This window comes from Chionomys nivalis, chromosome 3 (assembly GCF_950005125.1).
Source record: "Chionomys nivalis chromosome 3, mChiNiv1.1, whole genome shotgun sequence".
NCBI lineage: Eukaryota > Metazoa > Chordata > Mammalia > Rodentia > Cricetidae > Chionomys > Chionomys nivalis.
In genome coordinates, this window is record NC_080088.1 from 73,552,263 (window position 1) to 73,578,935 (window position 26,673).

Here is a 26,673-nt window from a genome sequence, read left to right on the forward strand (position 1 = left end):
TACACGCTGATCACTGTGCCGTGGAGCAGCCTGCTCTTTCTAACCTAACATAACACTGTGGCATTGTGTGCGGTTACCATGGGGGACGTTGACAGTGGTGTATGTTTCTCCCTGTAGGCCTTCATGGTGAAACACCTCTTGGAGTACACCCAGGCAACAGAGTCTAACCTGCAGTACAGCTTGCTGTTAGTCCTAGGCCTCTTTCTGACAGAAGTTGTACGCTCCTGGTCACTTGCGCTGACTTGGGCATTGAACTATCGAACTGGCGTCCGGTTGCGGGGGGCTATCCTGACTATGGCATTCAAGAAGATCCTGAAGTTGAAGAACATTAAAGAAAAGTCTCTGGGTGAGGTGAGTTCGGAAACTGTGTGTGCCTTGTTCCCAGAGCGAGCTCTCAGCTTGAGTTCCTCTTTTCCTTGACCTTTCTCCTGAATGACCCGTGTCCTACAGGATCCTTCACTGTTTGTCATGTCTTGCAGCTCATCAATATCTGCTCCAATGATGGGCAGAGGATGTTCGAGGCGGCCGCTGTGGGCAGCTTGCTGGCCGGAGGCCCTGTTGTTGCCATCTTGGGCATGATTTATAATGTGATCATTCTGGGACCCACAGGCTTCCTGGGATCAGCTGTTTTTATCCTCTTTTATCCGGCCATGGTGAGTGAGCCTCTCTCAGCTGCATCTTCACAGGGGACAAAGTGCTTGTGTTGAGTTACAGGAAGCACATCCTTTGGGACTTTTCTCAAAGAAGGTACCTTGTGGGAAAAGTCCAGTGCTGGGCAGTGCTGCGTTCATATGGGTAGGATTTGGGCTGGAGGGGAAATAGCTGTCATTTACATAAAAGGCAGGCGCTGTGTGAAAGCAGTGTGTGTCTAGGTGGAGCAGAAGGCTCCTCCTAGCACAGGAGCCTTCAAATTGAGTTGCCCCATGTGTAGCTGATGCTGACGTAACTGTCCTGATTCCACTACGGTGGCACTCACTGTCTGTGAGGTCAGATTATTAACTGCCTTCATTGCCCTCCAAGGAGATGAGAATTAAGTATTTTGTAACTCAGGAAGCCCCTTTAATTAAAAAGCAGCACCACTCAGAAATCTGGTTTGCCCCGGCGCAGGATTATATGCCCACCCGGCTTAGACTGCTGTGAGCAGACCCGGCGCTGCTGCAGTCCGAGCAGGTGCCTGTTTGACCAGGAGCTGTTTTCCTTCCAGATGTTCGTGTCACGGCTTACTGCCTATTTCAGGAGAAAGTGTGTAGCTGCTACAGATGACCGTGTCCAGAAGATGAATGAAGTTCTCACCTACATTAAATTTATTAAAATGTATGCCTGGGTCAAGGCATTTTCTCAGAGTGTTCAAAGTGAGTTTACAGATCCCCTGTGTGTACAGTCGAGGAGTTTGGATTCCGTGGGCTGCTCATTCATGTGCTTTGCTTCCTGAGCACATTAAAAACTAGACTGCCGATGTCTAGAATCTTCCTATAGAATCTTTTATGTGTAAAGAGCACTTAGGGGTTTGAACCTGGGAAACTGAGTTTTGCCCAAGCCAGCTAGAATGCTGAATACCAATCTAGCTGTAATAATCCAGCTGTTACCCAGTACTTGATTTCTGGCCTGACTGAGAAGCTATTGCAGGAAGCACTGTCAGGGCAATTGCCAAGAGCCCTGCTCTTAAGCCTCTTGGTGCACAGGTGCCAGACATGTGTGACCTTGAGGAGTGACCTGGGCTTCAAGACTCCTGGACTCTGTGCCTCCCTCTGTTACTTACTAGGGACTCGTTTTGTTAGCTTTTAAAATGATTGATACAGTTACAGGGTTCTCAGTGCCGGCTCCATTCCCATGTTCACGTTCAGCACAGGCACAGCATGTGAAGTATGTACCTAGTACTAGCCTGTAGGGTAGCTAGCATGGCACTGGCGTTCACATAGGTCTGAACATGAGAGAGACAGAGTGGCATTTAAGAAGAAGAAGTTTAAAGATACCTCAGATTAATGTGTGTGTGTAATTAATATATATATACTGAAATTAAAGTTTGTCTATAAATATAAAATATATTTATATAAGTATAACTATATAACATAAATATATAAACTTTAATTTTAGTAAAAAAGGACTGTTAATGAACTAAATGGCATAGTAACTGACTATTAATGCTGTAAACAGTTCATAGCATTTTAAGTAGAATAAAAATTATTCTGTTGATTCTAAGGCAGCTGGTTTGGTTACATTGATTAAACCTTCAGGACCTTATTATCTAGACTCTGATTTTATAAGGCTGTTAAGCATCCCAGAGCAAATAATAAATAGTAAGAAGGTAAGCAAAACTGCCAGGTGTCAATGCAAGTAAAGGGTTTGTTCATTGAAACCCAGTAGACTGATGCCAATCAGAAGGCAGTGGACCAATGTGCTGATGACTTGGTCCATTTCCACCTCAGTTGTAATGACAGCATTGATAGTCCCAGGGTTCGGTCTGTACCATGCTTGCCTCATACACATGTGACCCTAGGTCCAACCTGAAGAACTGATAGAAAAGAATTGATATTTTTCCATCATAGGTATTGAAGAGTCGCTTAAAAACCTGTGTGTGTCCTAGCATCATGGCTCTTGGGGGCTGCAGAAGGAAATTTCCATTTCAGAGCAACCTATGCTCCGTAGCAAGCCTTGTCTTTAAAAAAAAAAAATTGTAGTTGAAACCTGATTCTTCTTTGGTGGTGGAGAACAATATCCCAAAGTGTGTTTTGACTTGCTTTGAGGATGGATTGCTTTTCCATAGAAATCCGAGAGGAGGAGCGTCGGATATTGGAAAAAGCAGGGTACTTTCAGAGCATCACCGTTGGAGTGGCCCCCATTGTGGTGGTGATCGCCAGCGTGGTGACGTTCTCTGTTCACATGAGCCTGGGCTTCCACCTGACAGCCGCGCAGGTGAGGAGACACTGCGTACGATCCTCTTGTTATTGCATCGGGACTGCTACCAAGAATTAGGTGGCTTTTTTCATTCACGTCTTTAAGTTGAAAAGTGGAAGAATAAGGAGCTACCCCTTATACAGAAATCATGTGGCTAATTTTCAGTCAGCCTGTGTTTGGGTTCAGTTTTGGGACTACAGAAGAGCCTGTATTTCATGTTTATTAAGAATTTTCAATGAAAGTCTCATTCAAAATAAAACAAAAACCCTACCTTTAAAATACAAATGTGAGCTGGAGAAATGGATTAGAGGTTAAGAGCATGTACTGCTCTTGCAGAGGTCTGGAGTTCAGTTCCCAGTACCCACGATGGGCTGCTTACCACCGTCTGAGATTCCAGTTCCAGGAGATCTGACACCTCTTGGTTCTGAGGACACCCTTTTCATGTGCACATAATTCACATATGTATACACATCGATTAAAAAATAAAACTTTAAAATATGTAATTGAGGCTGACTAGATAGCTCAGTGGGTGTAGGCACCTGCCACCAAGTCTAGTGACCGAGTCTAGTCACTTGAACCCACATGGGGGAAGGAGAGAACCAGCTTTTGTAAGTTGTTCTCTGACCTTCACACATGCACTGTGACACACATGTGCTGTGACGTACATGCACTGTGATAATATGAACCTCCCATCACACAAAACAGGTTATTTTAGTGTAACCATTTGTGCTAACATTTGATAGTTCCAGCCTTGCTGCCTCCCGAAAGGAGACTGGTGCCGCCTTGTCTAGGGTTTAACCTCACGAGGCTCGCTCTCACCTCTTTTTGTGTTTTAAGGCCTTCACAGTGGTGACTGTCTTCAATTCCATGACTTTTGCTTTAAAAGTCACACCATTCTCTGTGAAGTCCCTCTCTGAAGCATCAGTTGCTGTTGACAGATTTAAGGTAAGTGGTTCCTGTACCTCTCCTGTATCAGGAGCTATCCTCAGCACAGCTCACTGCGTCCTGTATTCCAAGAGTCCACGTAGGCCAGCTGCATTTGACCTTGGTTTGCCCTAGGAGCTGGTAGAGACAACTGAATTAAGGGACAAGAGTAATGCCTTTTAAAATGAATGTATTTTTATCTCTCCTGATTGGCCTGGTTCTAGGCGGTGCTCCCTTTCCAGAGGGAACTCTTCTGCCAGGCCCAACATGGACATATATTGTCATTTCCTCAGCCTCTAAGTGGCTTAACTGTAGACCAGCACAGCCAAGTGGCTGTCGGGTTCCCCCACCCCCTTCCTCATTCCTGCTGCCACTTGGATTGGTCGCTATGCTGAGTCCTTTTGATATTTCTTTTTCCTACCCAGTGATTGCCACTACATGAGGCAGGGAACGCAGTGACATGGAAATAGTCATAAAGCTAGCTCATGTTGAGAAATACAGTTAAGTAAGTATCAGCTCTCTTCCTTGCGTGGTTACCAGACCTTTTGTGTTCTGTGTACCTTCCAAATAATGCAACTGTGTAACACAAGAGGGAGCTGCCGGGAGGGCGGAGGGAAGTAGGCATTGATTTGAAAGTGGTTAACACTTACTACCAAACAAGGAGAAGCACTGTGTGAGCTAGAATTCACTGATTATCGCCCTTGGCCAGCGAGGTTAATTTAGGAGCAGCTCTGGTGATGTGGAGAGTGAAGTTCCAGGGCTTGAGGCTGGAGGAAGGACCGGGGTGTCCCTGTAGAGGGTGGAAGGATTATGTCACTACCTTAAGAGGCTGGGGAAGGACGGGGTGTCCCTGTAGAAGGTGGAGAGCAGTTGTTGGAATTATCTCCATTGTTGCCTTCTACAGTTAACCAGGTGACTTGCATGAGAAAACCGTCCCTCCAGAGTGTACCCCTGTCTTGTATTCCTATCCCCTCCTGGCTGCTCAAACAGGAGCTGGAGTCACATTAGGTTGATTTAATGTCAGTCAGAGCTTTGATTCTCTGAAGCCACAGTATCCAGTCATGGAAGAAAGCAAATATTCTGACCAAAGGTCCCAGTTGCTTCTGTATCCTTGGTAGTGGATGGGTTTTCTCAAGGTTTGGATAAAAAAATAAAAGATAAAAAGTAGTTTCGTGACCCCCTAGTTTTTGGAAGTTTCTCCTCTTAAGTGAGAGCATGTATTGTCAGGTGGCACAGGCATATTTATACTAGAAAAGGAGTTTTGTGTGGCTGGAATCTGAGTGTAACAGTGTGTTGTGTGGTATCTGGCAGCTCCCTGAGCACTCCCTCTCCCCCACACTGACACCTAAGTTTTCTGATGAGCGACAGTGCGCGGCTTTTCTCCCTTGGTTGTAGAGGGCCTTGTTTTGGGACAAGCTGGCTGCTCATTCACAGTTCTTCTGCCTCAGCGACTGGTGGACCCCCCACCGAGGGGCTCGGAAGTGGTGACAGTGGTCAGCACCCTCGTGGAAAGTGGTGCTGGCAGTGTCTGTGTCTGAGACTGCTGTCCTGGCGGGTGTACTTCTCAGCTGAGTGTCCGACTCAGCGTTGTCAGCACTGTGGGAAGCAGGTGGAAGGACCGGGAAAGCTGTGCATAGTAACAGGCACCAGTTTTCTCCTAACCGTTAGTGAGGCGTGTCTTCATCCTTCTAATGACACGTTAGGGAAGGACATGGATGACGTTTCAGCCACATGTGGGTTGTTCTGTGGAGGTGTCAGGACAGTTGATGCCATCCTCAGCCCAGTGTCTAGAAGGCTCTGGATATGCGAATTCCGTAGCTGTTCACAGATGGGTGTCCCCTAGGCTCTAGCCACAGTGAAGGCTCTCTGGGCAATGTGGGAATTTGGCAATTGGGATGGTTTACAGGGCAAGAGACTGTGGTCCCAGCTGTGGTGGCAGGAGGGTCCGGGACTTGGGTCATCCTCAGGTGCTTAGGGAGCTTGAGGCCAGCTGGAGCTACACGAGACCCTCCCTTTTCTCTTTTAAGATTTATTTATTTTTAATTATTTCTTTTATTTTTGAAATTATAGTTACATAATTTCCTCATCCCTTCCCTTCCTCCAAACCCTCACATATATCTTTTGTTGCTCTCTTTCAAATTTATGGCCTGTTCTTTTAATTGTTGTCATAGATGTTATATACATATATGTTTGTCTGTCTGTGTATGCATATATGTGTGTATGTATATATGTGTATGTACATATATTCCTAAATATATAAATACAACCTGCTCAGTCTGTATAATGTTATTTATGTGTGTTTTCAGAGCTTGACCATTTGGTATTGGATAACCAGTTAGTGTGCTCTTCCCTGAGAAGGACTATGTCTCGACTCTTTAGAATTTCTTAGTTACCTATAGTTCTTTGTGTAGGGGTGAGGCCTTGTAGGCTTCCTAGCCCCGTCCGTGTTAGCATGTCTGTTGCTGTCCTTGTTCAGTTCAGCGAGACCCTTGTTTAACCCTTCTCCTTGAAAGCAGATTCTAGGATCCAGGAGAAAGGGGAAAATGACATACTCCATTACATACATAGTGCCTGCGAACTTTAAGTTGGGGTACTTAGTGATTAAGCAGAGTCCTCATCCTGCAAGCCATCTCTTCTCTGAAGATTTTAAAATGTTTTAAGTTAAATTTAAGAAAAAAAAAACCATTCTGAAAATCCCTCTGTAATGGAGCAATGTAAAAATTCCTTGTTTAAGAGGAGTCTGAGTATAACCAGAGTCAGAGTCTCAGCTCTAACTTCGGTCATGCCTCCTTGTGTGATGTTCCATTTCCTCCCTCTGAAATAACTCAGTAGAAGCGGCGAGAAGAGCCTTACAAGCCTTACACTCCTCCCATGAAGCGGTTCTCAGGGAGGTATCTTCTCTTCCATGCAGGCCCTCAGCTTAGGTTTTTTTCTAAGCCCAGCCATTAGGCTGGTGCCTGTCTCAGTTCAGCCTCTCTCAATAGGTGCCAGGCCATGGATGAGGGCAGTAGGCAGGCATTCGCTCTACAGAAGTGGTCTGGAAAGACAATGGTATGGTGACGGTCTGTGTACAGCGTCAGCCTACCCCTTGGGTTTCCCAGCCATCACTCAGGAACCTACAAGTGATCGTACGAGGGACTCCACATCCCCATCAGTTATTAAGTGTCCTTTGGTCCACATTAGGCCAGCAGGAAAAGCAGGTGTACCTTAGTGTGTAACTTCGCCTAGGGGGATAGGTCAGTGGACGAGGCCCTGAGACCCCTTGTCAGTCCTGAGGTGAGGCTACACTAATGAGCTACCTTTTGCTCTTCAGCTTCCTTCCACTGTATAGCCTGATGTGTTTTGCTACGTGAGTGTACGCCATAAGCTTGTCTCCCTGGTCTTGATCCAGTGACTCACCTTTGCACCTCTCTCACAACTCCTATCAGAGTTTGTTTCTAATGGAAGAGGTTCACATGATAACGAACAAACCGGCCAGTCCTCACATCAAGATAGAGATGAAAAATGCCACCTTGGCATGGGACTCCTCCCACTCCAGTATTCAGAACTCGCCCAAGCTGACCCCCAAAATGAAAAAAGACAAGAGGGCTACCAGGGGCAAGAAAGAAAAGTCGAGGCAGCTGCAACACACTGAGCACCAGGCGGTGCTGGCAGAGCAGAAAGGACATCTCCTTCTGGATAGTGATGAGCGGCCCAGTCCGGAAGAGGAAGAAGGCAAGCAAATCCATACAGGGAGCCCGCGCCTGCAGAGGACGCTGTACAGCATTGACCTGGAAGTTGAAGAGGTGAGAGCCATCTGCTTGTACCCTGCTCCCACTGTCTCCTGCGTCACCCCACTCTGCAGTACCCTCCCTGCTTGTACCCCACTCCCCACTGTCTCCTGCGTCACCCCACTCTGCAGGACCCTCCCTGCTTGTACCCCACTCCCCACTGTCTCCTGCGTCACCCCACTCTGCAGGACCCTCCCTGCTTGTACCCCACTCCCACTGTCTCCTGCGTCACCCCACTCTGCAGGCTCCTCCCTCTAAGCAGAGTACTCTGGCTGTGAGTGGTTTTGCATCAAGAGTAGATAACGAGCAACAGGATTCATAACTGATGAGCTCCTGAGATGCTCATTTTACTGATGCGGAGATGAAGCCCTCACGTGGCTCTTGAAGCCCCTGCTCTGTGCGATCTTCTGGCTGCTCTATGTAAGCTGTTCTTTTCCAGCCACTGCTGTAACTGTGTGGGTCCTTATTACCAACAGGCTGTACATCACAGAGAACTTGGCACAGACAGGGTATTCTTAGTGCTGCCTTGTTTCTTTTTATAATTTTACCACCTGTAGGTGCCATTGGAGGCCAGAAGACGGTGAAGGTTCTGGTAGCTGGGGTTACAAGTGGTCCTGAGCCAACTGATGTGGGTGCTGGGGACTGAACTCAGGTCCTCAGGAAAGCTGCATGTGCTCCTAACCACTGAGCCACATCTCTAGCCCCCTCAGTGTTGCTCTTAACGACGATATTGTGATTATTTTTAAATATAAGTGAAAGATGAATTGGGTATCTAATATAGCTCGCTCAGCTAATACAGACCTGGACTCTCAAAGCATGGCTGGAACAGATTTCAGGTTTAGGTCTTAATTAAGATTCAGACTATGACTGCATCTAGGGGCCCCAGATGGACATTCATTTAGTAGCTTTTTCTTTGTTTGTTTGTTTTTTGTTTTTCAAGACAGGGTTTCTCTGTGTAGCTTTGGAACCTGTCCTGGAACTCACTCTGTAGATCAGGCTGGATTCGAACTCTCTGAGATTCCCCTGCCTCTGCCTCTTGAGTGCTGGGATTAAAGGCATCCTGGTGCCAACTTTACATCAAATACTGTTGGTGGGTTGAGAGTCCAGCAGCAAAACCTCGGCAGTCACAGCTCCCTCTCTGGCATTTCAATTCTAGTGGACAGACACAAAGAAGTGAGTGGAACATTCTGTGTCAGGCTGTGATGAGGACTATGCAAAGGACAAAGGAGCTGGGACAGCGACTCTTGTGCTCGCATTTCCAACTGGTTTTCTAAGGAGAGGCTCTGTCTGAAGAGTGTTTTAGCCAGGCCAGGTGATACACGTCAGTAGTCCCAGCTCAGGGGACGCTGAGGTGGAATCACTATGAGTTTGAGGCCAGCCTGATACATGGTGACACCCTGTCTAAAAAGGTGATGGGGTGGGCATAACAGAAGCATAGAGGCTGCCATCAGGAGTGTGCTGGTTGCTGAAGCACAAGGAGTGTGGAAGATGACAGCAGGCCATGAAGATGAAGAGCAGTGGGGCTGAGTCTCCCATGACACTCGGGCGTCACCCGTGGAGGAAGAAGGGTGGTGGAGGATTTGCAAAGGTAGCTGTGACTTACACATGACCTGCTGGGTTCAGAAGAATGTGCAAAGAGACAAGAAAGGAAACGGGGAGAGCCCTAAGGACTGCTCCTCTAGTGCAGGAGAAGGGCGAGTTTGTAGGCAAAGGTGATGGAGACAGAGGTGGTAAGAAATGCTCATCTCCTATGCTGGAAGGAGGCTCTGAAGCAGGGTATTGCAGCATCGGGGAGACTAGTGGTGCCTTTGGCAGACCTAAGGAGACAGCAGAAAGCTTTCTGCTCTTAGCAAGACAGTCCTTGATGGTCACCTGAAACTATCAGTGCAGTTCATCACTTACAGCTCATTGCCGGTTTTCATTTCACTCCTAGCAGCAAGCGTCTTATTTGATAACTGTTCCTGATTGTCGGGGCAGTTCCACAGTATCACTGGTCAGCTCTTTTAGGTAATGACTTCTCATATTCAACTGAAATTTACTCTTCCGTTTTGAAACGGAATACTTGATTCAGTGACTAACTAACCTTTCTCCGGTGCTCAGAGCCCAGTGAGAGAGACAGAGACACAGAGGTGCTCTGGGACATGGGGACACACAATTAGCAGATGTGGGTAGAGTTGGAATTCTAGTCACCTACTGCCCTACCCTACCTCCCACTCTTGGGGCCTTGATCACTATCACATAGGACTGTCAAGCAAGTAGTTCTCTTTAAAAGTCAACTGTTAAGCACGCTACGGTGGAGCACGCCTTTAATCCCAGCACTATGGAGGCGGAAGCAGGTGGATCTTCGTGAATTTGAGGCCAGCCTGGTCTACAGAGTGAATTCCAGGACAGCCAGAGCTATAGAGATACCTCAATAGTTAAGAGCACTGGCTGCTCTTCCAGAGAACCTGGTTCAATGCCCAGCAAAGCCAGGTGGCTCACAACTGAGTGTAATTCCAGTTTCAGGGAATCTGACATCCTCTCCTGGTCTCTGCACACAAGGGGTATATAGACATACATAAAGGCAAAATGCACATACATATAAGATAAAAAGAAAAAGACATTTTAAAGTCAATGGTCTTTGAAAACTTACAGCATTACTGATTGGGGACTTATCGTACCTTCTTAGACAGTTGGCTCTCTATACCTATTGGTTGCAAATCTATACATCCAAACCAACCAGTTAGAAACATTTGTGAAACAGCTGTATATACTGAGCACATTATTCCTTAAACAATTTATAGCAACTGTTTCCATTGTATTATATATGTTATATGTAACCTAGGGGTGATTTATAGTTGCTAGGAGTGTGTGTGCAAGCCATATGCATATAGACACACACATGGTATATAGACACACACGTGGTATACAGACACACAGACCTTGGGCATCTGTAGGCTGGGGTCTTGACATTGGTTGTCTGAGGACACTGAAGATGTCTACTTAGAAACTCCCAGACTTTGTGTTCTACTTTTCTGGGGTATTGATAGTGTAGATATTCCTCATGTTTTGAAAAATATTTCACAGAAAAGCTTGATGTATAAAAATATTATATTTTGAGCCAGGTGTGGTGGTATATGCCTTTAGCTCCAGCACTCAGGAGGCAGAGGCAGGCAGATCTTTGTGAGTTTGAGGTCAGCCTGGTCTACAGAGTGAGTTCTAGGGCAGCCAGGACTACATAGAGAGACCCTGCCTTTAAAAAACAAAACAACAAACAAAATTAGTAAAACAATGGATAAAAATTATATTTTAATGGGATATATTACATGTAGTTTTTACTGAAAATAAATTCTGGAGAAAGATTACAATAAAACAATTTTAAAGTGTCCTGCCTTGGGAAAACAAAAATAAAAGAATAAAAATAAAAAACCCCAAAACTTTGGCCTACTTAAAGTAGGCACGAGGCTGGCTTTCTCCAAGTGCCTGTGGTGTACCATGATGTGTATAGCGAGTAGCCTTCCCTGTGGTGTACCGTGATGTATATAGTGGTTAATCTTCCTGGAAGTTCGCAGGAAGATTGGCTGTAGTTTGATGTCCTCCTCCTCTGTGTGCTTTGTCCAGGGCAAGCTGGTTGGAATCTGTGGCAGTGTGGGAAGTGGAAAAACCTCTCTCATTTCAGCCATCTTAGGCCAGGTAAGATTTTTGTTATTTCCTTGGTCTTTCCTGCTTCTTTCTCAGGCTCTGCTTAGCAGATGTCTCAGGAAAAACAAACTCAACTACTGAAGAGTCAGTAGAGGTGGGGACAATGGGACAGTGGTGTATGCTGTGCCTCTTAATCGATCAGCTTTTATCAGCAAGGGATACAATAGAATAAATACCCGATGAGTGGCAAATAGATGTGCCACTGGCGTCATTTGTTCCCGGTGCCTTTTCTTATCCAGGAAGTACTGGAATGCCGTGGGTGTGTGAGGGGTAGAAGTAACAGGGAAGAGAGATGACCACACACTGCCCGCCACAGCAGAGTGATTAAGGGAGCCACCACAGTTGGATTCAGAAGCACAGTCACTTGATCCTCAGCCTAAAGTCCACGGTGGTTATTCCTTCAGGGAGTTCATTTCCAGAGAGAGGCTCAGTCATATAGATACACAAGTACATCAGCAGACAGCAAATGAAGAGTGTGGGGGCCTCTCAGATGCTTTCTGTAGAGTGAGGGAGGGAGGAAGGGTGAGCGCAGATTCTCCGAGTGCATGGAACCCGATTATCAGAGAAAAGCAGGTACCTGCATGCCTTTAAACAAGGATTAACCAGCTAACTTAGATGCAGATGAGGATAGGCCTGCAGTTTTTGCTACCTCCTGACAGGTGAGGCCTTCTGAAACTCACCTGTGTTAGGACAGTGAGACTTCTATATTGGGGACCATTTCCTGTCTTATTTGGTACCAGCTATCATGGTGTACTGTGGTCCTCCTCGAGCACGGAACTGTGTGTGCTTTATTATTTATAACTCCTGTCCTTGGCCCGGCTGTGGGTCTTCATAAAAAGCAAAAGCCTGCTAGGTATTTTCTCATAATCAGCCGGATTGGAGGACCCATGAGGACCTGTGATGACACTGGGGCTCATGGGAGCAGGACAGGTCGTTTTCAAAGTGCTACTTAATGCTGCAAGTGATTGGGCAGTGGTTAAGCTCAAACCAAGTGGGTTTTGGCTTTTGTGGAACAAACCCGGGCAGCCTGTCTGACATGGAGGGTGGTAGTGCTGGTCATTCCCTCTCCCTACCCTTTCTTTAGAGTGTAGCTCTTAGCTGACAGTGTTGCTATGAGCAGCCAGGAGAGGTAGACTTGTGAACACGTTTGTGCATAGCAGATTGCTTGTCAGTCTGTAGACAGGTAAGCCTGCATACACACTGCGTGCGATGCTGTTCACCCGGACAGGCTTGTTTGTCAAGCACTCCATGCACTGGTTAATGAGGCTTTGCTTCACAGCGTTAGCATCCTCCGCTCAGAACAGAAGTCTGCTGTTGGTGTCAAAGGAACCATGGCAAAACTGCTGGATCAGTTCATACCAGGCTCGGATGGAAAACACATCAAAGCCATGGCTCATTGTGTAGCCTCTGCGTGTTGAAAGGAAGATTGCTAATCATTATTTAAATGCTGTTCACGTCGATTGCTAGCTAACCTGGAATTCTTTCTCCTCTCTGGTCCTTACTTCACAGAAGGAGCTGGTCTAGTCACCGTCTTGAACGAGTCAGGTAGATAAGTTGGCCACCTTCCCCTTCAGGCGGCTCTAGCTGTCAAGTTACCTCCACAGGGAACTTCAAAAATGGGCCTTCTTGCTTGTTGTATTAGTCAGGGTTCTGTAGAGGAACTGAACTGATAGAATGGATATATATTATATATATTCATAATATATATGTATGTATTTATTAGAATGACCTACAGGCTGTGTTCCTTCTGGCTAGTCCAACAGTAGCTGTCTCCAGTGGAAGTGTCAGAATCCATTCGTTGTTCATCCACCAGGCTGGATGTCTCAGTGGTCTTCAGTCTACATTCGAATCCTGAAACAGGTTTTAATACCAGCAAAGTAATGTCTCAGCCGTGGGATAAATGAACTTGCCAACAGCGAGGGCAAGCAGGCGAAAAGTAAAAGCTTCCTTGTTCCATTTCCTTTTCCGTGGGCTACCGCCAGAAGTTGGAAGCCAGATCTAGGGTGGGTCTCCAGCCCTCAAATGATTCAGATTTAGAGTGAGTCTTTCCATATCAAATGATCCAGTCAAGAATCCCTCCCAGATGCTTGGGTTTTGGTTGCTTCCAATGTAGTCAAGCTGAAAAACAAGATTACCCGTCGCAAGTCCACCCCTTGTCAACTTGACACCGTCACATCGTGCTTGCTTTCCACAGAAAACACAATGACTAGGGTCACAATTTAAACTATTTATTTTAAACTAGGTGGCAATATCCTTTGAGGAATGCTTGATCTTTTGGTGTCTCATAGCATAGTGTAGTAACTGCTGTTACTATTTCAGTACAGGTTACATTACATGGTGAAGAAATAAAACACAAGTACCGTTTGATGTAGATGTATACATGCACCAGCACATTCTTAACAAAATAGAAACACTCATGTCAGTGATAGTCTAGGTTTCAGCAATCGGTCCCATGGCCTTAGATAGTATTTATGACTACCTTCATTCACTGCCCTTTCTGCATTCCCTCCATCCTCAGACAGCACCTCAGCAGGTCTTGACTTTCATGGAGGAGTGACCCATACTTTCATTCCTGAAGGGTGTGTTGTGTGCCCTTTGCCATCCTGCATGGATAGACACCCTAAAGTGTCTTCTGCACTCTGGACATAATCCTCTTTGCCTCCTTTGTCGAGAGGCAATCCAGTTTCCTTCCGGTAATCTGGATCAATCACCCCTTCTAACACTGATAATCCTTTCTCAGCTCTGTTAGCTTAAGGGTGCCAGAAGTACTCAGTGGCTGGGGGTGGGGGGCTCTGGACTTCCGGTCCAGTAGAATGTTTATTGTGTCTCCAAGCAGGAGTGCCCCACCATCTGGAACCAAAACTTCCAGGCCATCAGAACCGAAGGTCTCAGAAACAGAATTAGAAATTTACCTAGTGGGTCACTAGGGATGATGAGTGGAATTGTTCCCTTTTCAGCCCTTTGATTCCTGGTCCTGTGGATTCTGGTTATAGGAAAACTGTACCATGTCTTGAATGCTGATTCAAAGCATATACCTGCTCCTGGAGAACCTTAACCCAGGCCTCTAGCCTTTTGCAAACTAGTTGGCACTGTGTCTTCAAAAGGCCAGCTGCTAATAGATTGTTCTCTCAGGCCAGCTGCTTCAGGATGGTGGGAAGCATAGTAAAAACCCATGAATTCCACGAACCTGGATCCACTGCCCACTTCTGACTGTGAAGAGGGTTTCTTCGTCAGAAGCAGTGCTGTGTGGAATACTATGGTGGTAGATGGGTATTGTATGGTCCATGGATGGTGGTTTGGGCAGAGCATCCTGTGCAGGAAAGGCAAATCTACAGCCAGAGTAAGTTTCTGTTCTGTAATGGCAGAGTATTGCCCTTTCCTCGAAGGAAGAGGTCCAGTGTCAAGCTGCTACCAGGACTCTGGCTGGTCACTCCAGAGAATGGTGCTGTATTGGGGGTGCTCAGTGCTGGTCTCTCCTGCTGGCAGATCTGATGCACAGCTGCAGCTGTAGGCAGGTCAACCTTGCTAAGTGGAAACCCTTGATGTTCAACCCATGCATAGTGTCTTACCTGCTGTTCTGTTGCTGGGAAGAGCAACCAGACAAAGATAACACCTCTTACCAAAGGAGGAGAGACACTTCCTCCAAGAAGGCCACACCTTGAGCCGGGCGGTGGTGGCGCAAGCCTTTAATCCCAGCACTCGGGTGGCAGAGGCAGGAGGATGTCTGTGAATTCGAGACCAGCCTGGTCTATTAGAGCTAGTTCCAGGACAGGAACCAAAAGCTACGGAGAAACCCTGTCTCGAAAATTCAAAAAAAAAAAAAAAAAAAAAAAAGAAGGCCACACCTCTTAGTCCTTCCCGAACAGTTCCACAATTAGGGGCCAAGTAGTCACACATAGGAGCCTTTGGGGCCCGTTCCCATTCAGACCACCACATATAGCCTCCATTGCTGCTACTGTGGCCACTTTGTTCATGTACCCATTGGGTAATGACAGCTGGGACAAAGCTGGCTGTTGACAGGACAGGTCATCCTGTCACTTGATTATTGAACTCCTCCTGCTGAAGTCATGTTTTGGTTAGCATTTACATGTGACACAAGTGTCACCACATGCTTTGTTTATTTGGAGAGATCTGTCCACATACTTCTTCCCTAAATGTTTTCTTAACATTTTCCAATTATGTTCTTTCCAAGTCCATGATCATCCAGTCAATTTATTGGATATAGCTCATGAATAGTAAATTACACTTCTGGCCATTCTCCTTCCAGGCAGAATGTATAACCATGTGTACTGCCTGAAGTTCTGCCCACTCTGAAGATTTCCCTTCACTGGTGTCTTTTGGGGTTGTTGCAGAAAGAGGTGGTATTGCTTGAGCTGTCCACTTCTGAGTGGTACTGCATAATGTGCAGAACGATCAGTAAACCAGGCCCTCATCTTCTCTTCCTTCTTCAGCTAATCTAATGCACACCCTATGAGGCTATAGGTGCATGCTTGGGAACAGACTGTTTTAACAGGAGTAGAAACCAGATGCAGTGGGTAACTTCTTCATGATTCTTGGTTGTGTTCTCAGGATCTGCTCAGGCCTAATCATGTATGTTCTACTTTTGTTTGGTAAAGGATTGCTGCTGTGCACGTCCTACTTCATGACTCGTGGGTCAGATAACACCCTACTCATGATACACAGCTCAGTTGCATGGTAGTGGGTAATCCATTGTAATGTTCATTTTCCACTAACACCTAATAACAGTCAAAGACTGTCTCTCCAAGGGAGAACAGTTGCCTACAGATGGTGGTTGAGCCTGGCTCCAAAATACCAAGGGACTCCTCTGTGATTCACTTCCAGGGGTCTGCCAAAGGCTCCAACCAGCATCCCTCTCAGTCACTGGCACCTCAAGAACCATCTTGTCTGCTGAGTAATATGGTCCATGCAGTAGAGCAGCCTGCCCAGCAGCCTGGACCTGTTTAGGAGCCTTCTCCTGTTCTAGGCCCCACACAGAGCTAGCAGAGTAACACCACGTGAGGATGTGCTGTCTCCAAAGCCAAATAGGCCCACTATCTTAGTTCCTTTTCTGATGCTATGAAAAGACATCATGACCTAGGCAATGTATAGAAGAAAGAGTTTCTTAGGGCTTGCTCCCAATAGTTTTTTTTTTGGGGGGGGGGTCCATGGCTGTCATGGTAGAGCATGGGCAGGCATGGTGGTAGAACAGCAGCGAGAGCTTATGTTCTTATTGCAAACATGAGGCCAATCTGCTCAAGTCAGGGCTCTGCATCTGGTATAGCAGCAGCAATAGGGGTCACGACTTTAAGTTTTCTTTTGGGTCTGGGGGCATGCAAATAATGGGGGGCAGACCACCAAAGTCTATGAAACCAGAAGCAAACTTAATTCCAAAAATCACCCATGGGCTACACAAAGCTTACCTAGGACCATAGCCAGAGTTCAGGCTTCTGAAATTGTGGCAGTGGGGATGGTTTCCATGTCCCTTTTTATAGTAAGAAGTAACCAGTAGGTGCAAGCAAAGGAATTTTTACAGTTTCAAAGTTAGAGACATAGTGCATTTTAAGACTTACAATTTCACTAACAAAGTTTTAGCTAAATTGTTGTTTACAGAAGCCTGCAGATTTTCTTCACAGAGAATTCTGTTAGCAGAGAACTTGACAGATTTTCTGGCACAACCGTTTCCCATAGCAGGGAAGGATACAAAACATCGTGAAGCCGAAAGTCACGTAGGAATGTTTAGTTAAAGTTTATGGGATGGGATGTATGCTAGGAGTCTCATACAAACCTTTATTAAAAGTTAACTTTGGTCCATGGCAGTTGTCAGTTGTAAGTGGCAGGAGGTTATTGTAAAAATCTAACCCGCAGCTGCAGAGAGCCATTGTAAAAATGCTAACCTTTGGTCCCTGACAGAGCTGCCAGCTTCTGTTCTCATTTCTCTAAGTTTATAACTTTATATTCCTGTATTCCTGGACCCTTCATTCAGTAAGTCAGCAGGCATTCTCCATGGTCTGCATAGGCCAGACAGGGTATTAAAGAGAGGTGTGGGAGCCACCACCCCTGCATCTTCAGGTTCTTACGGCAGTGTCATTTCTGTCATTGCCCCAGGGATGCAGCATGGATTTGGTCCCCTGTTATCCCTGGCAGAGGCAACTCCTGTATGTCCGTTTGGTCTTTCCAGCTAGGCTAGCTGTCGCTCCACAGGTCATGGATGCTGTGAGTTTGCAATTGTATTTATCCCCGCCACACATTCTGAGACTGGGAAGTAAGTACAAGATGAGTTTGGGGATCCACTAGTCCTACTGTAACCCCGACATTAGCTGAGGCCCCATCAGTCCCTGACCTCCTAAGCCCTTACTTAGACTGGATGGCCACAATATTTCATGTGGTCTTTCAAAATCAGGGTCAGTCAGAACCAGTATCCATAACACCTGAAAGTCTGACTGTTTCCTTTCTCCCAGCGTATGGTTTGCCCTGTAAAAGGTCATAGGTCATAGGTCCCTCTGGGGAAGGATGGGGGAAAGGTAAACAGTAAAACTCTTAGATATTTTATCAGGGTTCTTCCTCAGTCAAGGACCTGGCTGTTCTTCATTCTCGGGGTTCTGGGTTTGCAAACTGGCTCAAATCTGGAAATTGGTTCGTAGACTAAGATTAAGATTCCCTATTGCTATGATCAAATGTGGGCTTAATTTGGGAATTTTCTGCTTATACAGATCAAACAAAAACATGATAGACTTTTTATCTATTTCTTTCTTGGAGACTGAAGAATTCATATAAATCGTGCCACCATAAAAAAAATCACTTTGCCTGTGCTGCCTGTCATAGGTCAGGCTATTTCTTATGTCCATCACTTTGCTTGGGCTGCCAATATAGTAACTACAATCACCTTACCTCTGGTGATTCAGTGTTGTTAGGTCCCCCCCACCCCCTTACTCATGGGCCCAATAAGCACACTGCGTTCATTTCATCTGATTAAACTGCAGCCTCTGCAATCCTAAGGTTGCCACAAGGAAAACGGTGACGACAAAGTTCTTCAAGTGTGCAGCTGCTCCTGTAAGCAAGGGTGCAGTGAGCCCACTGAATAAGACCGCTCCATAGGTAGAAAAAAAGGTTTATTGGGGACCAAACTGCCAAGGCTGGGGGGTGGGGATGACAGAAGAGCAAAATGCCAGAAAAGCAGATTTTATATACAGCAGGGTGGGCATCTTTTTGCTGATGCAGGCTGTTCTGATTTACGCAACCAGGAGCTAGATAACTTTGTCTGAGTTACGTTGACCTTGGAGCACAGATTAAGAAAGGTTCCTGATGGTTTAAGGAAGTTCTCTGTTTATCCAATAACAATTTTTCTGTTTACCAGGGCCAGTGTCATCTGTCACCAGCACCATGACGGGGTGGGGGAGTGGGGGTGGGGAGTGGGGCTTTGGCCTTAACACCCCTCTCCCTTCTCAACATTTTGTACCTTATAGCATTAGTGCTGGGCATGTCTTCTGGGCCTTCACATTGTGGAGGATTAAAATTTTACACAGTGGAAAATTCTAGCATTGCAATTTCCCGAGCCTTCACATCCTCCATCAACAATAAGCAAGGGATATCAGGCATCTCTAGCTCCTATTCAACAGGCCATCTTATGACAAATGCTCAGGACCCAAGTGAAGGAACTTTTGGCACCCTTTTTAAACTTTCTGTTAAACTGAGAGTCTCCCTCAGTCCGTTTATATTGAAAAATGCAACCTGATCCAGTTTTATGTTCCTTCTCCACCATTACCCCACACATATTCCGCAGACTTGTGCTGAATGAGTTAACAAATACATTAAACTCTTTGATAGTGTAGTGTTCCTCCTCACGGACTACACTTCCCCAACATCTCCTTCAGGGAAGGTCACTGGGCACTCTGCAGATAATGTAGGATTAATTCTCCAGGCAGAGATGAGAAGGACAATAAAGCAGATTGAGGTGGGGACGCATCCTCCGCTGGAGGTGGAGATACTGCTTTCTCAGATGAGACACATCCTTCGGAACAGTGTTCCAAGTCCCCAGCCTTGTTAGGGACCCTCCCCACATCTCCAAGTTATAGGATCCCATTCCTCACCAGTCAGTGCCCTTTAACCATGGATAGCCTCCAAGGCTGAGACTTGGATTTTTGTTGTAATTCAGCCAGTCTTATAATAAGGGTTGTGATTTGGTTTTCCACAACTCTGTGGCTTCATATTCTCTTCCAGGGCACACTAGAAACCTTTAGACTGTTTATTCACATCTGGAACCAGTCAGTTCTTTCAGGGTTCATTCTTTTCCTTTGTACTGCTTCCTGCAGTGCTAGAAGTCATTCTTTTTTTTTTTTAAAAAATATTTATTTATTATGTATACAATAGTCTGTCTGTGTGTATGTTTACAGGCCAGAAGAGGGCACCAGACCTCATTACAGATGGTTGTGAGCCACCATGTGGTTGCCGGGAATTGAACTCAGGACCTTTGGAAGAGCAGGCAACGCTCTTAACCACTGAGCCATCTCTCCAACACCTAGAAGTCATTCTTTTCTGTTGTCAGTTTACCCAGAGATGCTAGAAGCAACCAACCAGCATCATTATCTTCCTGAACTTCTACAGATTATCAAAAGCTTTATATGTTGAGTCACTGAATTCCTTGTCTCTCACAGTAGGTGAACCAGGGCAATCAAACTTACCTCGATAACTTTGTCAAGTAGTTCACACCATAACTCTTTAGTGCTTTCTTTGCTTCTAGGAGAGGCTTCAATAACTGTAGACATTGGCAAATTGCAAAGCCTACACTCTATGTACTTAAAAAAATTCATCCTTACCATCTTTTTTTTTTCTAGAATCATTCATGGTACCACAATCTGTATTAATTTTGGTTCTCTAGGAGGAACAGGTAGAATAAATGTATATACAATAGAGAATAAACAAGTGTATGTACAACAGAAAATCAGGTACCATTTGGCGATTGATTTATTTGTTAACATAGTGACATGCACACACACGCACACAGTGTTTTTTCAGAGTAGCTTACAGACTGAGATTTTACTAGTTCAACGATGATTGTCGCCAACAGAGAAGCCAGGAATCTGGTAGTTATTCAGTCCAGGAGGCTGGATTCAGCTCGTTTTCTGCCTGTTTTAGGATCTCAGAGAAATAGGTCCTAATACCAGAGAAGCAGTGCCTCAGCAGTGGGCTGGATGGACTTCCCAGCAGGAAGTGAAAGCTGCTCTCTTCCATGTCCTTTCATGTGGGCTGCCCAGCCTGTGTGCCCTGCATGGGGCGGGTGCCCACAGCAACTGCTCCAGTTAAGAAAATCCCCCTCAGGTGTGCCCAGCTGCTTGGGTTTTAGTTATTCCAGATGCAGTCAAGTTGACAACCAAGATTAAAGTTGTGCTTTCATAGTGAGATGAATTTACAGGTAGAGGGTATGAAAGAGCCATGGGTTGCTGAGTGCAGAGTGTGTGTGCAGTCATGTGACTTGTGCTAGACTCCCATCTCATGTGAGTAAGGCTAACGTTTTCTTTGTTGCTGTAGCTTTCTTTAGAGCAATGTGTGATCTGGAGTTATGTCCAAAAAATCCTAAAAGTGGTCCAGACTTTAGGCTCCATTCATCCCCACTGATGGTGTGAAGTGCTTTCTGTTGGTTCAGGCAGTGTTGTGTTGTGACAGATGATGTCTGTCTCCCTAGATGACACTTCTAGAGGGCAGCATTGCGGTCAGTGGGACCTTTGCCTATGTGGCCCAGCAGGCTTGGATCCTCAATGCCACTCTGAGAGACAACATTCTCTTTGGCAAGGAGTTTGATGAAGAAAGGTGAGATGTGTTTGGTTTCTGTCATCTTTCCCTTGGCTGTGTCAGAGAAGGCAGCCCCTCTCAGGAGGCTCTTTGTAACCACGTCCCTGATTGCTGTTACTTTGTGTCCTTCAGATACAACTCAGTGCTGAACAGCTGCTGCCTGCGACCTGACTTGGCTATCCTCCCCAACAGCGACCTGACCGAGGTACAAGCCTTCTGCCCCTGACAGGCCACCGTAGCACATTTTGTAGGAAGAGCTTTAGAGGACTTTGCATGACTGTGGCAGAGCCCCTTCCTAGGAGAGTGTCTCCTAGGAGAGAGCCACACGGGGAATTTTGCTTTCATCAACCGTATGCCAGTAAGGCGTTTTGTTGGTCAGCCTCATACTAGTGAATATACCTAAACACATGACATGCAGATCCTAAGCATACCATGTTTGGATTCCAAATTGTTTTGTTTTGCTCTGTTTAAATATTTTTTAGCAGGCCATGGTGGTACATGCCTTTGATCTCAGAAGTTGGGAAGCAGAGGCAGGTGGAAGCCAGCCTTGTCTACATAGCAAGTTCCAAGGCTATATTATGAGACCCCATTGAGAGGTGGGGGTGGTGGAAAGAACTGAGTAAATATTTTTTAAACTACAAGTAAAGCAATTACATATTGAGCTTCTTTCTCCTTTCATCTGCCTTCTACTAGGTAAGGAGAGCCTTAGAATAAATCTCCATCCTCTGTCCTGAGTAGGCTCTTGTGTCTGGCTCTTTTGTTGAGCTGACTTCAGTTAAACCCTCAAACCAGACGGATTTAGTAATAGTTTAATTAGCTTCTAAGCTCTCAGATCTTGGTCTCCAGATCAGGTCATCAGCATCACTTGGAAACTTGTTAGAAATGCACATTGTTAGGTTACACTCTTGAGCAACCTATTTTAATAAACTACATACCAAGTTTGAGAATCTCTGATTTTAGCATGTTTTATTTTGCCTGGTATTGGAACTGTAAAGGAATAGGACTGTAGTTTGTATGCAGAAGAAGCTTGTAGGTAAGGGGGTAAGAGACCCAGATAAGTTGGCACAAAATAAAAAGAGACCCTTTCTATGGGTATGAGTAAGAAAAAGTTGGAGGAGTTTCCCAGAAGAGGTGGCACCACAGTCAAGCAGGCACAGTGCAGAAAAAGGGATGATGTCATGTGGGTTCTTGGTGTCCATGTCCTAAATCTCAGGGAATGGGAGGTTGTATGTAACTGTTTGGATTCTTTCAGGGGTCTTGAAGGGTTTTAGGCAGGGATGAAGAATGGTCCACTTTTTGTTTTAGAAAACTTTGTGTGGAAAAGTCACCTGGGCAGTGTCAAAGCCACGTGTAGGTCTGATTGGTACTTAGATGATTGTGGGATGGGACCCTTCCAGTCCTTAGGAAGATCGAGTCAGTTTGGGTAGGGGAGAGGAAAGATGACCATTCTAGATTTAAGAGGCTTCCCTTTGCTTTTGGATTCATAGATTGGAGAGCGAGGAGCCAACCTGAGTGGTGGACAGCGCCAGAGAATCAGCCTTGCTCGGGCCTTGTATAGTGACAGAAGCATCTACATCCTGGATGACCCCCTTAGTGCCTTAGATGCCCACGTAGCCAACCACATCTTCAACAGTGCTATCCGGAAGCACCTCAAGTCGAAGACAGTTCTGTTTGTTACACACCAGTTACAGGTATGGTACATTCTCTTCTAGACTGGTATAAAGAGGAGGGCTTGGGCCAGCTAGCTCTGAGACAACTAGAGATTCCTAGTGTTTTCATTTCCTCGCAAAAAAACTCGTGACCAATGTACCAGTACTTGAGCTGGCTGTCTGAATCAGGAGTCCTTGGAACATACTGGTTCTGCATGTAGATCAGCAAGTAAAAGGGCTGAGAAGAGCAGCTAGACATAGAGTGTGGTTGGGAATGGGTTAGTCTGATAGAAAGCATTGTGGTCGCGTCTATAGGGAAGACAGCAAGCAGCTTGCCTTTTCCCTCCATCAGTCCGGGAAGACGGTCATCTCAGGTCTGCTCAGGACTGTCGCTGTCTGAGTTGTCAGTTTAAATTTGGCAGACCAGTGTCCCTTGTTGCTTTAGAAAACCTGTGCACTTCTGCATGTAGTGAAAGGATTTGAATTAGTTATTTGATACGAGACAGTCTCACTGTCTATCCCTGACCTGGCTTTCGCTTTGTAGACCAGGCTGGCCCGTGCCACCGTCCTCAGAAATTTAATGGGAAGTTTGTGCAGCTCCACCCTCAGAATCATAGGAAATACTATCTGGCCTGTGTCATAGGGTGCAGTAAACTAAAGTAGAGGTTGTCGGTCTTGAGACTGTTAACACCGAAGACTGGTGACTCTTTGTGTGATGGGGGTTGGGGGTGGTCTGCTCTGTGCAGTCAGGTCTTGATCCACTCTATACCAGTGGTATCTCTCCCCTTGTTTTGACAATCTAAAATATCCTTGTGTTGCCAAGGGACAGCTGAGTCATCTCTGATTGAGACATACCAGACTAAGATAGGATATTTGGGTGTATTTGCGTAAATATCAGCAATTCTGTGTTCTCCTTGCCATTGTCCCCAGTACCTTGTGGACTGTGATGAAGTGATCTTCATGAGAGAAGGCTGTATTACAGAAAGAGGTACCCACGAGGAGCTGATGAACTTAAACGGAGATTACGCTGCTATTTTTAATAACCTGTTGCTGGGAGAGACACCCCCGGTTGAGGTAAGGTTTGTTGGGTTTGTGGTCTCATTTCTGCTCAGGGCGACATGATGACAGCAAAATGGAAAGAGCCTGTGGTGTCCCGTGACCAGACCTCTGTGCTCTGCTCACCTGCTCGTTCTCCCGTGGGAGAGCAGGATGAGGGTGAAATTTAGAAAGACTGTGTGCTAATAAGTGGTCTCAACTAGGCTCCTTATACCATGATTAAAGCAGTGTGAGGCTTTCTGCATGTACAGGTGAGGTGTCAGGAAGGAATTAAATGCTGTGTACATTTGAAAATGACCTATGATGTCTTGGACCTTGATTTGGCACTTAGGTGCTCTGGGTTACGTCCTTGAGATACTGTTCCATTGGCATTTTATTAGAGATATGTGGCCAAATATGTGTAAAAAGGGTCTGCATTTTTGTTTCCTGGTCACCTATACCCAAATACCATAAAAAACTATATTAATTACTATACTTTTTGGCCAGTGGCTCAGGCGTATTTCTAGCTAGTTCTTATATCTTAAATTAACCCATTTTTTTAAACTTTTTTTTTATTGAAAAAGATTTTCTGCCTCCTCCCCGCCTCCCATTTCCCTCCCCTCCTCCCACCCCTCTCCCCCTCCCCCCACTCCTCTTCTCCTCCCTCTCCAGTCCCAAGAGCAGTCAGGGTTCCCTACCCTGTGGAAAGTCCAAGGTCCTCCCCCCTCCATCCAGGTCTAGGAAGGTGAACATCCAAACTGTCTAGGCTCCCACAAAGCCAGAACATGATGTAGGATCAAAACCCCGTGCCATTGTCCTTGGCCTCTCGTCAGCTCAATTAACCCATTTTTATTATTTTATATTTTACCATGAGGCTCATGGTTTGTTACCTCACATCTTCCTTCTTGGGCGACTACATGGTGTCTGCCTGACTCCGCCTTTCTTTCTCCCTGCATTCAGTTTAGTTTTCCCGCCTACCTATATTTTGCCCTGCTATAGGCCAAAGCAGCTTTTTTATTAACCAGTGGTAATAAAACACATTTATTGCATGCACAGGTGAATCCCACATCAAATATGGTTCTCTCTCCCTTAAAGGGTAAGTTGAGGCTCAGCTGGGTTGAACAGCTTGCTGATGTGGATGCTTTGATCCCAGGTTTCTTTGTATCTGCAGCTGCACACCTCCTGTGCAGCACCCAGAGGCCAGCTTCCCATGCCTTCATGTGGCTCCAAGCTAGGACAGACACGGCATGTGTGGAGTGGTCTCAGAGGCCATGCTTCCCTCTGACAGCGTCCCTGTCTCCTGCAGTCCTGAGGGTGACTGCACTGGGGTTCAGGCTGCCATGTTGCTTGCCAGGTCATTCTGAGACTGACATGAGGTAACAGGGACCCTCTCTTGTGTCTTACCTCAGTGTTTCATTCTTGTGATTGCATAGGCAGTGCAGCTAACCGTCCATACCTGACTTGTTGGGCCTTTTATAGACTTCAGCTTTCCTGGGATCGCCAGGGACATCCATAGAGACACTTTGATTCAGGTTTAAGTTTTATGATCCACCATGACTTCTGGGAAGCTTTACACTCACCAGATTATTACCTTAGCACTGTAGAATTGGAGGGGAAAATATGAAGGAGAGAAACTAAAATATGAAATTGTCCAAGGAACAAAAGCTAGACACTGAATAGCTAGAATGTTTAGCTGAGAAGTATGTGTTCCAAATCTTGTTTAAGAGGCCAGCAGGATGCTTCAGTGGATAATGGCACTGGCTTTGTAAGCCTGGCCACCTCCCAGAACTCCCAGAACCCAGCAAGTTGTCCTCTGACCTCCACATGTGCACCATGGCACGTGCACCCTGACACATATCATTTTAACTACTTAAGGTTGCTGCACCCATTAATATGTATGTGTGTCCCCGAGTAAGTGATCCACAGATGGAAATATTTACTCATGCAGTGCAGTAAGTATCTTTAGAATCCTATCTTCTGTCCTAGATACAGCTCTATGTGGATTTCATAGTTTTAAATTTTCGCGTTCTGTACCCTGTCATTGTATTTTAAATGAACACTGGTGCTTGCTGACAGAGGATTCTGCACCCGCCTGATCCCACAGCCGTTCAGTCCCAAAGAAACACACAGAGGTCTACATTAATTATAAACTGATTGGCCTATTAGCTCAGGCTTCTTATTAATTCTATAATTTATATTAGCCCATAATTCTTGTCTGTATTAGCCACGTGGCTTGGTACCTTTTTGGGCAAGAAGTCACATCTTGCTTCCTCTGTGTCTGGGTGATGACTGCAGACTGAAACTTCCCTCTTCCCAGAATTCTCGTTTCCCTGCCTCTACTTCCTGCCTGGTCACCTTGCCTATGATTCCTGCCTGGCTACTGGCCAATCAGTGTTTATTTAAAATGCAAGTGACAGTTTACAGACCATTGTGTGTTTGGAAAGTCTAGTTGGTAAGCCTGTTGGGGATATGATAATATCATATAAAATTGAATTCAGTGACCTGTACAGAGGAAAATTTCTAAAGATGTAGAAGGAACTTGGAGAGCACTGAATAGGGTTTTTTGTTGGTGGTTTTTTGTTTGTTTGTTTGTTTGTTTTGCCTCAGATTCAGTTTGTTGAATTCTTTTTTATTACCTTTGTGCCCTGTCCTGGGTAGTTCTGGCAGTAGGCACGGAGTAGTGGATAACCCTGTGTGAGAGAACTCATCCTTGCCTTGGAAGGCATGAGTTAGTTATCGCAGGGCAGACCAGTGCTTTTCATGCTTGCAGTTAATTCTAACCAGATACTGCAGTGTGCTAAAGAGTACTGGGGAGTGTGAGCTTTATTGCAGAGGAATGTAAGTTGCCTTTAGAGGGCGTAATATTTGAACCTATCTGAATAGGGGCGTCCATGTCTGAGATTGGAATGAGGCCGAGACCTAACTTGTACAAA

At 45.7% G+C, this 26,673-nt stretch overlaps 1 protein-coding gene across 2 annotated transcripts in view; it reads left to right on the plus strand.

The window, feature by feature from the left end:
- The window catches only part of Abcc5 (ATP binding cassette subfamily C member 5), an 88,281-nt gene that overhangs the window by 29,355 nt on the left and 32,253 nt on the right, over positions 1-26,673 (plus strand). For both annotated transcript variants that reach the window (XM_057763427.1, XM_057763428.1), the window contains exons 6-16: positions 118-351; positions 480-653; positions 1,205-1,352; positions 2,765-2,913; positions 3,733-3,840; positions 7,248-7,604; positions 11,190-11,261; positions 20,950-21,074; positions 21,189-21,261; positions 22,544-22,747; positions 23,636-23,779. In XM_057763427.1, the coding sequence (XP_057619410.1) occupies positions 118-351; positions 480-653; positions 1,205-1,352; positions 2,765-2,913; positions 3,733-3,840; positions 7,248-7,604; positions 11,190-11,261; positions 20,950-21,074; positions 21,189-21,261; positions 22,544-22,747; positions 23,636-23,779 (1,788 nt within the window). The remainder of the gene's footprint in view (positions 1-117; positions 352-479; positions 654-1,204; positions 1,353-2,764; positions 2,914-3,732; positions 3,841-7,247; positions 7,605-11,189; positions 11,262-20,949; positions 21,075-21,188; positions 21,262-22,543; positions 22,748-23,635; positions 23,780-26,673) is intronic.